Source organism: Amphibalanus amphitrite, unplaced genomic scaffold (assembly GCF_019059575.1).
Source record: "Amphibalanus amphitrite isolate SeventyFive unplaced genomic scaffold, NRLGWU_Aamphi_draft 001405F_arrow, whole genome shotgun sequence".
NCBI lineage: Eukaryota > Metazoa > Arthropoda > Thecostraca > Balanomorpha > Balanidae > Amphibalanus > Amphibalanus amphitrite.
This window is the reverse complement of record NW_024882898.1, coordinates 158947-171843: the sequence shown is the minus strand read 5'-3', so window position 1 is coordinate 171843 and position 12897 is coordinate 158947. Positions and strand designations below refer to the sequence as shown.

The following is a 12897-nucleotide window of genomic DNA, read 5'->3' as shown; positions in this document are numbered from 1 at the left end:
GTCATAAGTGAACCTCTGCACGGTCTTCAGATGTCGCAACTTCGCAACGCCCTCACTGCCAGAGGAGATGTCACAGGGAAATGAAACTTGCAGGATCTAGTATCCATTATGAGTCCCACAACTTGTATATCTCGGATTTTTCCTAAAGGTCATATGAGGTCAGGTCATTTTCGTGACCTCACCATTATAAGTCAATGGGGAAAAATGAAAACTGCTATTCTGGCGCTGGGAACGATCTCCAACTATCTCAAGCACACAGAATCGTGATTTTATGCACTCCTTGCAAGGTTAGATGCGTCACTTTTGCAATGTTGACCTTGCCTGACGTCATTTATGACGTCATCAAGATCATATTAGTTTTTCGTCAATAACTCTTGATCAAATTGAGCTAGCGAGTCGGGAAAGCCACCAATGGACTTAGGAAGACCTGCCGAATCGAATGATATGCGACATGACCTCTTTCGACCAGCTTCGTGACCTGGGGGTGCTGACCTGACCTTGACCTGAGGTCAACACCCCAAGTTGACCTGACCCGGACAAAAAGTATATCATTCGACGCGCCTGAGCGAGACGAACACGATGCTGCCAAAATCGGCGCTCTGCGGCCGTTTTTTGCGAAGTTATTCACCAAAAACTGAACCGTACCTTGGGGCACTTGACCTGACCTCAGAGGTCACCGGTTGACCTAGGACCTTAAAATCGGGGTACCAATCTCTGCGTCTCGTAACGGCGCACACGCTCGTTTTTTCCGCGACGCGCTAGCTCCACCAGGGGCGAAACGGCGAGGGGGGGTCGTACCCGCCCCCCCCCCCCCCCCCCTCGGCCGGCGCGTATGTAGAAAACCAATAGGTCCGGCGAGGGTTAAATATAAGGTTGCATGAGTCTTTTTGGTCGAAAGGTTTGACGAAAAGTCCATTCAGGTTTGCTTGTTACAGCCGCTAGAAATATTTTTAACTCGGAACACTTGTCGTTTCCAAGGCCTTACTCCCTACATATATCGCGTGTTTGCATTTCACAACTTCACATTCTCAAAACTCACGCGGTCCTGCCTCGATAATATTTCCCGCGCGTACTTCCCATCTCACGACCGGTCTCTCTTCGCTCGGAGGTCAGCGATGTCGTCCTTTCACTCGCTTCCCCTGCTTTCCAGTGTATGGATGACGGCGAGCTGGACTCCTTGTCAACTGATGACGTCACGTGTCAGGAGTTCACCGACTGTGCAGTGTTCGACATCCCGCAGGTAGGTCGATCTCGATGACGTCACTGGGATGGACGCTCGCAATTGGTGGGTTGGGATTTGGGATGCAGTGGTTTGGCAGACGTCTTTTCGAAAATTGAAAAAGGTTTATGGTCTAAGTTCATCTATCCATCTATTGTTGCCGCTCCATCCGTCTTAGCTTGGTATTGGCTCTCTTCTCGAACTCTGCTAAGCATGTGGATAGCCGCATTAATGTTACACTATTGTCGAGTTACGTACACACGTGGGTTGTATTTATATAAGCGGACATCCGCCGCAATGTGATGTTTGTGACATGTGTTTATTTGTGTTTTCGTGACGTGTGATTGGCTCGATGTATTTTGAAGTTTGTCACCATGTGTGTTTCAGACGTGATGCAAGCTGTAAATAAAATGATAATGATCTTAAATAACCAGTCAGACGCTGGGTCTTAATTAGCCTAGAAAATGGCAAATTTTGTTTATAAGAGCTTCTAATCAAGATAAATGGCACATGCTGCGTGCTAGAATAACGCTGTTCAGCACTAAGCATGGAGGCCCAGTAAGAAAGTGTCCTAAATTTTCTGCTTTTCTCAGAGACTAAGGGCTTGAAAATGCAGGACTAACAATTGACGTGATCTTGAGCATTCCACAGAGAAAGTTAGATCGATCTTCGGACACGGTGTGTTAACAAATAAAACAAAATGTACTATGATTACCTGAACACACCTTTAGCTTTATCGTGCTTCCGTAGAGCTGTTTGCTTACGCAACGCCAATTCGAGAATGGCTTTCCAGCTGTAAATATTCGTTACGTCACATGAAACTTATTGACGTCATTTGGATAGCAATGATGCTTTCGACGCCAAATAATTGCGATTTTCTAGCCAGAGTTGTTGGGTACAGTCGTGTACAGGTTGATGGTCCCCTACTCTTTATCCACCGGGTTCCTATGGCTCAGCATTGGCAGCAGCCGCCTGGTACCGGTAGGCTGTGCCGCATGACCCGAGAGTGAAGCGGCACAGTCTACCCACGCTGTTTGACATCGGCTCGGGTCGCCGGGTGGAGCGCTTTGTAGACCAGCTGTCATATCAGACCAGCGCGGGGGAGGGGCTCGTCTCGGTGGTTGGCGTGGGCTGGGGAGTGGTGTGGGGCGTGTTGGTGGACCATGGGGGCTGGGCGGGTTGTGTGGTCACTTGCTGCATTGCACATTTTGCGTCGCTTAACAATTGCATTCCTGTTTTTGCAAAGCACAATGCACGGAAGACCCAGCGAATATAATTTACTTGTGCATTGTGCAAAACGTGATTTGGCACGGTATCGAGGCAACCATAGGTCTTGTGCCACATATATGCATGATATTTAGGCAATACGCTTATGAAAATGGTAGATTGATCGGATTGATCCTGGATGTCAATTCGTAGGCTAAATGTCGACATGTAATAAATGAACGAATGAATCAATCAATCAATCAATCAATCGACAATCGTCATGTAGATATAGAACCGTATAAATGGCTCGCAACCAATAAAATCAAACCAGATCCTAACTCGGAAAAGTAGCCGGAGCCCCGATGAGGCTCGAACCGGGACTCCACGTTGAAAGTTTTGCCAATGATCCATCATCATTCCACCAAGCTAGAGCGACCGGCGCCCGAAACCACAAAAAACATTCATTGACTTTGCTGCCGACCTCCCGGCCCCGCCGCCCGCCCGGCCAGACTTTGCCCCGGCCGTGGCCACCATCCGGTGTAGCTCAGCGTAGGAGTGGTAGACTGTCAAACTGATCGGTAGTGAGAGGCCCGGTTCGAAACCCTTCGCGTGCTGGATGTTTATTTCTGTGTCCGAGGCTATGCGATTAGTCCACTTTTCAGAAAGATTATTTGGTGACACGTCTGTTTTCTTTCTTTGCTGCAATTCATGAGGAGACCGTATGGACCCTTACCTGTCCTTCCGCACCCCACTTGGGAGATGGGTGTTTGAACCCCCCTGGGTTTTGTGAATATCTCTAAAGCGAATTTTTGAAGGGTGGATTACGATCTGTTCTATGCGACAAGTGACCACACACACCCAGCCCCAGGTCCGCTCACTCCCTCCCCACATCACCCCCGTCCCACACCACACTCCAGCCCGCCTCATCCACCGAGCCGAGCTAAATAGACAGGCCTGACCTTTACCTCCCCCCCCCCCCCCCTCCCCAGCCGGTGTAACGCAGCGTCCGGTCAAATCGCTCTACCAGGCGACCCGAGCCGGTGTCATACAGTGTGGGTAGGCTGTGCCGCTTCACTCTCGGGTCATGCGGTACAGCCTACCGGTACCAGGCGGCTGCCGCCAATGCTGAGCCATAGGAACCCGGTGGATAAAGAGTAGGGGACCATCAACCTGTACACGACTGTACCTACATCACAGAATATGGCCGCAGACTATCGTTTAAATATTTTTAGATGCCCGTATTTCCCTGTTCCTGTTAGCAGTAATTCGCGTGTCGCACAGTCCTGCTAAGGCGGACGTTCCCCACTGATTGCAATCGTATCCTTTTGCATTGTTGAACCGCTTGAATGAATCTTTGGTTGGGCATTTTGCGTCAGGATTACTTCGATGACATGCTATCAGCCCGGAGGTATGTGGATAAATGATGCTTTTCCCGAAAAAGGGTTACGGCTTTGTTGCCACTTGGCAGCTTACATTAGTAAACCTCTAACAAAATGCCGGCCGGCTACCTACTTAACTGGGAAAATGGCACTTTGCGGCACACCAGTTGGCAGAAATAAGACATTGGCGTTATCGGCCCTGATGTGCAGAATACGAAGCCGGTCTCAAATACGACATTTGTACGGATGACTTTGTTCCTGCCTCCTGGTGATTTCAAAGATCAGTTATATAATGTTAGGCAATATCGTTCAAGAATTTTTTTTGCTCATCGGAGCGAGACGAAGAGTGGGAAATTTATATCCAAAACACATCTGTTCATATTTTTAGGCTCAAGGAATTAGGACTATACACATTCAGCATATAACTCGCGGCTCGCGCTTTACCACGTATGCTTTGCTCCTCCTGCTTCCATTGTTGACCAAATGACTCATGTTTACCTAATGTTTGCTGACAGACTTGTTTGTCCTCTTTGTGTGCCACTGTTTGTGTTTTTGGCTGGGTGTGTTTGTGTGTATGTCTGCGCCAAGGCTTGTGTATATCGGAACGTGTCATCGGCCTATTCATTCACCGTGTCTCCAGGCGCGTTCTGGGCTCTTCGTATGTGCTGTGCCTCCCGTTGTCCTTTATTATCGTGTATGACTCCGTTTCTTTACTTCTTCTTTCTTTCTTGCTTCCTTTTTTCCTCTCATTTTTTTCTTCTTTCTTCCTTTCATTCTTGTTTTTCTTCCTACTCTGTGTGGTCTTCTTTTTCTCTCGTATCCTCTCTTGACATCTCTCCCTCCCTCTCCCTCCATTCCTCTCTCTCTCTCTCTCTCTCTCTCTCTCTCTCTCTCTCTCTCTCTCTCTCTCTCTCTCTCTCTCTCTCTCTCTCTCTCTCTCTCTCTCTCTCTCTCTCTCCCATCACTCACTCTCTCCCATTACTCACTCACCCTCCCCCTCTCTCCCCCAGGGCCGGCCGTCATACCTGTTCGTTCGTCCGGGCCCCACCACCAGCTCCCAGATCGGTAAGCCGCTGCGGGTTCAGTTCCAGACTGGCCCGGCCCCGCCGGAGTGGAGTATCTCCTCCGCTCCCTCTCTGGATGAAGAAGAGGCAGAATGTAGACGGAGGCAGTGGGGAGTGAATGTAACGGAAGGAGAAGAGGGGAGGGTGTCAGAAGAGCAGGGAGAGGAAGACGTGAGGGGAGAAGAGGAGGGTGGGAGACGCGAGGAGTTGGAGGATGAGGAATGGGGACAAGATGACGCTGCTGAGAATCCGGTGGAGCAGGAATTGGATCGAATGGAGGGCGAAGGAAGCATTGAGGATGGTAGAATCATTGACGACGGAGGACTTATCAAAGATAGAGGAAATATCAGCGACGGGGAAATCATGGACGATGGAGATAGTTCTGAGGGTGTAGAAAGGCGTCTGGAAGAAGAGGGAAGACGCCGCGGGGACTGGAATGGAAACGAGTCTGGGATGGGAAGAGAGGACGTCAGCGAGGAGACGGCAGTCACACAGCCCAAAGGGCCCGTCAGAGTGCGTGTGAAGACGACTGTGACTTTATACCGTCCACGTCAGACGTCACCGTCTTCGGGAGGTCTGACAGAACGACCTCAGCAGCGCCAGGATGAAACTGAATTACGTCAGGGAGAATTGGGGTGGAAAGGAGATAAGAAGTACGAACAGGAGTCGGAGAGGAAACAGCGACCTCAGAACTGGAAGGGTGATTATGAAGAAGACGGTGATGATAAGGATGATAATGATGAAGGCGATGATGACAAGATGCGGTCTGGTGCCGACGCGGTGAAGTCCAAAGACGCCGGCTCGTCTTCTGGTGGTCCTAGTACGGTTCCTTGCGGCAGGCTGTGCTCGGTAGTGGTCATGGTATCGTTAACCGCTGGACTCAAGGTTTTGCTCTGATGACTGCCGATGGTTGGTGGGGATTGGGGAATACTTTCCACAGATTCAACGTCATCTCATGGTGCGGACATTTTTTGGCTAGTGTGGAAATTTTGGTATTCTCATCATCTAAAAGATCCAATATTTTGATAATTGGCTATTCTATCATCTGCTTCACTCATAAAAAGCTGAGTGGATCTCTTATTCACAACTGGACAGTGATTTATTGACTTGTATGAGCTTTTCTACGTCTGATCAGAAGAAATTTTGGGCATTGTTTCTCGACGTACAGCCCTGTCCAGAATCCTGCCTAAAGTTATGTCTGGTGCCTTAATCACATTAACAGAGATCAAACGCCAAACTTGCATCTCCGCAAAAATATCGCCACCGCGGATAGATTTTGCAGTTTCACATTGGTGACTTTCTTTTCCGAAGATCACAGGCGACGTCATCAATTTCCTTTTTCCCCGGTATTCCTCCGATTTCATTAGGTGTAAGGTGGTGCATTTGCCAATCGGTTAATCGGTAGCTAGGTTGATAGTTCCGTTCCTAATCGGGCATCGTAAGATCATCGTACACCAAATCAGGGCGTTCTACGTGTTGCGATTCGGCTATATGTTGTAGCTTGCATTTGTTAGTTTTGTAGTGTGCTAAGCTGAAAGCTCAGAGTTTGTGTCGTTTTGGCAGCTATCTTGCCTAGATACTGCCCGGGGACGCTTTTCTGCAGGTTTCTTCCAAAGAGTCGTGTAGACATGTGGAGAGGGAATGACCTGCGGACAAGGGTGTGCTGAAGATGTTTTTGGTTTTTTATGTTTAATGTTTCATGTTTCCGTGATAGTCTTGCTGGAAAAGTATAATATGGGGCAGCCTTTCGGTAGTCGTATGCTGGGCTTAAACGGTTACGTTTCACGTATGAACATTTCATTTCCTCAATGTACCGTTATCAAGAAACTTTTCAGCACTCGTTCCCGTGATTTATATATCCACCATGTTTATGCATTTAAAGACATTAGGTTAAGTAATTCCAGACACGCTTGTTAGACTCGATGCTGCTTCCTGTGGTGTAACGCGACTTGTGTTAGCTCAATGTTATCGTTTCTTTAGAGTAAAGTGTTTGTTCACAAGAATCCCTGCGTTGTGGTGGTCATTTCTATGACCACACTCCGCCGTTCTATGAGAATCGGTGAAAGGGACCTTACGTTCCAGTATTACGATTTCTTATTTAGTTTTGAATCAACGAACTTCTTCGTTTGGTCGGTCTTTCAGTGACGAGTAAGGAATGTATGTGATATTGTATCGGGCACGTTGGTAGCACTCGAATTGAGTCGTTTGCTCACGATATTTGTGAGAGTTTCAGAGACCAGTGTTATTTTGGAATGGCGTGCCAATGACAATACGGTAGGGTTTGGGAATCAGAAATGTGATGAGACGTCTGGATTTGGAAAGAATGGTTTTGTTCGTTTTTTATTCAGTGATATCGGTTGTGCTAGCGATTGTTTTCTCATTCACATAAGACATGTAACATGACAAGCGACGGTGTTCCTACCAATGTATTATTGCGTTGATACTTTGCTCATTTTGTTACTCTTGGTGGAAGTTTAACTTCCATTTTTTACCTCTGCATCGCACTAAAAGGGCTAAGAGTTTGTGATTCTACTGTGCATTTCCTAAGCCAAGTGCCAGTATTCTGAGGCCATTGAATGTTTCGGCGCATTTGGCAGCTGCGAGGGAGTGTTGAATTGACTACCGACTGACATGTGATGTGGTAGGCTGTGGTTGGATTGTAGGAAGCTGGGTTTTGACCAGAGAGGAACCCGAACTGTTCCGTTTGTAACGAACAATGATGCGCGTTTGACAAATATGTCTTGATTGACGAGCTTTGATGAACATAATTTCTATCAATATTTGTACGGATTCTTGTATATGTGAACGCCCCGTAGTGTTCCTTAGTGACGTTCCTATGCTATGCTATGCTATGCTTGGCCTGCTTGTCGCTTTTGTAATAAACGTTTTTGATTACTTCAACTATGGAACACCTCCAAGCGAATTATTGAAAGCCACGTCTGCTAATTTTGTCAGCACATGGAATATTTTCTGGTTTTCAAACCTTATCAGTCACAAAAGGGTTACAAAGTAAACATTGTCATCATCATCATCACTGGATGGTTACTTGATGCTGCGTTACACTGCACCTTCTGTAGTCTGCAAGCATCAAGTTATGTATAACCTTAGATAACATGAATCATGTTATCTATTCATGTTAGATTCATGTTATCTATAGTATAACTTATCACTGGATAGGTCTCAAAATCTTTTTTCTTTACCAGCCCCACGACTGCTGGTTTTCCTGCAGCCCGTTGCCTGCCTTCAGGGGCAGGCAGAAGCGGAAGCCTCTTTTCTCAGAGACCCAGACTGAAACTCTTCGTTCGTGCACGGGACGTATGTTCAAACCGTCTTATGTTTAGCTTTATTTGTGTACGCATGCTTTACTTTCGTGTCTGTGTTTGTATGCATTCAGGTTTTACATGCATCCAGTCTCATGAATTGTCTTTATGGTCTCGTTGACATGAGAACATAAAAGCCACCAACTCGTTACAGATGACTTTTACACGCGTCGATGATTTGTGTTTCTCCCATTGCCAGGTGTGCCGCGTGTATTACAAACTCATCGTGACTCATTCATCTTTACAGAACCGTTTCGTCAATTTAAGAGGCGCTCATTGACCAATTCTCAGCATAAATGCTGTTTCTGTGAGAGTTTTAAGTACCTTCTGACTCGACTTTTGCCACAAGCACCGCAGTCCGCAGTTTGTTACTGGCGTCGGTAAAAGTGGATCGTGTTGCCGCTATTTCATCCCGTTATTATATACAAACGCAGGCGACTGTGGGAGACCGGACATAACACGTGGCCTTGAGTGCGAGACCAGAGCTTAGTAAGTAGATACACCGGGGCTCCACCCACAACACTGACTATCTTGGGCCACCGGCTGTCATGAATGAACCTTGTGTGGTATGCGCTCATGTTGCTGTCCGTTATAAGTCACAATTCGTGTGTGTTGAAGGGGAGATGCTGGGCGATTGTTATAGTGGACTGTACTTGTGGTATTTCCGGTTTAGGTACCGTTTCCGATTCTCGTCTTACCCATCCGTGTCAGGTGCTCATAATTCCTGTAGTGAATCACTGTTAACAGGTTATCAGTCTTGACCAACCATTGAACCGGTAATAACCAACCAGACAAATTGAGCACTTTCTAAAGTCTGACCCAGTGTACGGACCCGTCGCTAACCATATTTGGACAACTCTCAGCACTCAGCGAGCACCATTCATTGCTCTGGAACTAATCACCGCCAGTCACTATCAGTGGGAAGTGACGCCCTCCATTCACTCCCAACACTCGCGTCATCCGTTGCTGTGGGCGTCCCTGCAAGCCATCGCGCCCTCCGCGAACTTTGGGTCACCGAAAACCCATGGTGTGTCGTTTGACGTCAGCAGACCGCGACGACTTGCAATTGGCGCTTCCGGTTGTGGAGCTGTGACGTAGGCAGGGAGTAGAGCTGCAGGTTTTGTGGTAATTAGAGCGGCGGGATTGCAAGAGTGGGGAGGCGGTTTTGCAGCCAGCCGGAACGTGGATTTGCGGGACAGACAGACAGACAGTTTAGGTTGAGGCTGGCGTGGTGCGTGAGTGTTAGGAATTTGACGGCACGGTTCGTGGTTTCTAGTAAGGCGGAACGGTTTGATCGCAAAAACGAAATGTTTATGGAGAAATGCTCTATGCTTATGGTGATGGTCGAGCTCAGGTTTCGGTACCGATTTGGCGCTAACTGCTCAGACATTCCTTTTGACCCATACCTAAATGAATCGAGGAATGACTCAAAACTGAGTGGAGGATAGCTGATGAACGGATCGATGGACTGCAGCGAACCAGGGAACAGGAATTTAATTTGATCAAGTTCCGATTTATGGAGACAGCGTGAACAGATGATCAGTGATCTCCATATTTTTGCAGGTCTAGTTAGTGATAACTTTGACGCTGTAAAAATAGCAGCCAACGAATGTGGTCTGAGCCCGTTTTCTTTTGGCATCATTGATTGTAGCACGGTAATCTAAAGCTTCTCTCCTTGTGCTTATGATGTTCTCCTTGGGGATAATGTTTCGCACGACTTTCGTATCCGTATCGGAAACTGGCCATGAGGAAACGTTCACAAATCCTCGTCAAACGATTTCGATTGCTGCCAGCTGAGCCTTATTAACGACACGGATGTCTTGTCATCATCAGACGATTCAAATTGAACTCCCGGCGGCGCCGTGTTCGTTTACAGGTGCGCGCTGTCGGCCTCTGGAGGTGAACAGCGCGCAGCTCTGACCTCTGGGTGATTGCGGATCTCTCTCAGAATTCTGACTCACGTAATTAGCATTCAGCACACTACGCAAGACAGTTCTTTGAACCCACGCTGTCATAGGAGCGCAATTAACGCAACAACAGAAGTCCGTTTTGCCCGAAACGCCCTTGTCATTGCTCGTAATGAGGTAGGTGTCAACTTCGTAACACCTCGTACACACCTTGGGCTTGTAGATAATTAGATGCGGGTCTTTTCACTCCCGGTCCTACTTCCGACAGAAAACCGGCTACTCTAGGGGCCGCCCAGCCAACGTCAATCTCGTCGCGGGGACTTGGCGCGTGCCAAGGAAGCTGGCCTTCCGTCCGCAGAGATTTCCGCTCGGTTTTGCTGTATCCGACTGGCTACCGTCGGATACAGCATGGTCCATCCCAGCGCGCGCACATCCGACCGGGAGTGGGGGGAAGGGGAGGGGAGGAATTCCCAACCGGCCGCCGCGGCCGCTACTACCTCGACGCCAGCCGCCGCCAGAACACAGCTACCGCCGACCGGACGGGTCCAGGGCCAGTCGAGCTCCAGAGCTCAGTGAGAGAGGTTGTTTCGGTCCGGGACCATGGTCACCACAGCGCCAACTGCGTCGGTTGGAGTGGCGATTGGAGTGTTGGTGTTACTCTCCTGCATGCTAAGCTGTGCTGGAGGTCCTCCTGTCTCCAAGGTGCACTTCAGCAGAAGCTGGGCACCTGCTTCACCGCGTCGTCACTGGAGCCGACCCCACGCCGCGCCGGTTCGTCGCGTGCGCTGTAATCGCGCCTGTCAGCGGGAGCGGGCCAAGGCTCTGCCTCCGTGTCAGCAGACGGCGAGGGATGCCGGCCTTCGGTGCGGAGACGAGATGATACGCTACAGCTACGTCGCCGCATCCAACAGCTGCGTCCCCTTCCTCTACGGAGGGTGCCGAGGAAGTGCCAACAACTTTCCGACGTTCGAACAGTGTCGGGATACTTGTAAAACAGAGCCCGAGCCCCCGACCACCAAGGTCTTCGGCGTGTCGAAGGTATCGCGAACTGGCGGTGCTCGTCAGTGGAATCGACCGGGGTCTCGGCAGGACGCGTCACAAGGATCGTGGCAGGGTTTCAGAACCTTCAGACCTTCGCCGCGAGATACCCGAGTTCACTTCGGCATTGGACCCAGGAGAGGCGGTCGCAGGCAGCCCAACCAGCTCTCCAACCGTTTCGGCGGTTTTCGCCGAACAAGTCCGGAGTCTGCTGGAGTGGCACCGCGTCGGATCTTCTTCCCCGGCCCGATCGCCTCCCGGGCTCCAGTCCGACGGCAGCTCGCCAAGAGTCGCGGCGCGTGCTTCCGCGCTCCCCGCCGAGCTGGTTGGCCGTGCCGGGACGCCGAGGTCCGCTACTCCTATATCCACTCCACCAACAGCTGCGTGCCGTTCGAGTTCCGCGGATGTGGAGGATCCAACAACAACTTCGCCACGTTCTCAGAGTGTAGCAACCTGTGTAAGGCGCCTCCGGTTCAAGGAGTTGGCCCACGTCGGGCTGCGCGGCGCTGCCGACTACCCTGGCAGGCGGGGCCTTGTCGCGGCTTTGGTCCGATGATGAGGTACTTCTACAACGATCAGAAGGCGGCGTGCGAGCTGGCGCTCTACAGCGGCTGCGGAGGGAACACCAATCGATTCGTCACGCGGCACGCATGCGAAAGGACGTGCCTGCTCGGGTGATAGGGTCGCCGGAAGGGGAGGGGAAAGGAATGTAATGGTTACCTCAGCTGCGACTCTGAGAGTTCAAGGAAAATAGTATGATGCATTGGAAGATTTGAGAGTTAAAGGTAGGAGGACACTTCATCAGAAGTGTTCTGAAAGATATGGTAAAATGTGAACGGCGTTATGGCGGCAATTGAGTTTCTTTATGTTTTGTTTATTGCGGGAATCACCAACATGGTTATTACTTAGGTACTGGGCATGTCTAGTCTCTAGACCGACAGGACAAGCGAAGCTGATAGATTAGACGTTACCAAGTGGTGATGTCTCAAAAGGAAGTCTCTATTTCATGTTGCTGTTGTCTGCGTTGGGTTGGGAAAATGTAGGGTATGGCGCAGTATTCCAGTGTTTGTTGACTTCGTGCCATTGCTTGTTTGACTTCGATTCAGACTGACTTGTTGTAAATAACTCGCACGATATGATGAGCCATGTTTCTTTTTGCATCCCGGCTTATTGCAAGGTGTTTGTGTGATATATTGTGAGTGCTTGTCATGTGCCCAAGAATGGACTTTTGTCGTGGATGACAACGCCTATCCAGTCACGTATTTTGACGTTCATGTGCTGTTCTTACGCCACTGGCGAAGTTGTTATGATGTGACTAATTTGCGCACATCGTGGCATTGCAGCAGCCAGCAGTTGTTGTAATACATATATGTTTTTGCACAGTGCTTGCTTTATATAACCCTAAAAGGTTTGGTGGCAAGGTCATTGGCACAAAATGTGCATATTTGTTGTTTTATAGTGAGGAACGAAGGAAGACTTGAATGCCCTTGTTTAAAGGCAGAGGATTATAATCAACCCTTCTTTCTTTCAGTAGCCTGTGAATGGCGATAAACCTGGCATCACCTAACTTCTTTCGTTACCTATACCTATTTATGTAATATTTCCTCTCTTATTTATCTTTCGGCATAATATCATCTTTACATGTAAGGCCCTCCTGCCTCCAGCAAAAGAGTGGTTGGTTAGCCTATGTGCTGTTGGTGTAATAACTTTAAATGACAGAGACACTCCTGTAAAATGGCTCAACAGAAATGAGAAGAGGGTTCG

General features: G+C 49.0%; 1 protein-coding gene across 1 annotated transcript; it reads left to right on the top strand.

Annotated features, from left to right (window-relative positions):
• Nucleotides 1-1151: 1151 nt before the first annotated feature.
• LOC122372834 (uncharacterized protein DDB_G0283697-like) lies at nt 1152-7763 on the top strand. Its single transcript, XM_043350434.1, has 2 exons — nt 1152-1240; nt 4815-7763. Exons 1-2 carry the CDS (start codon nt 1154-1156, stop codon nt 5763-5765), a joined length of 1038 nt encoding a protein of 345 aa, XP_043206369.1. The 5' UTR covers nt 1152-1153; the 3' UTR covers nt 5766-7763.
• Nucleotides 7764-12897: the final 5134 nt, after the last annotated feature.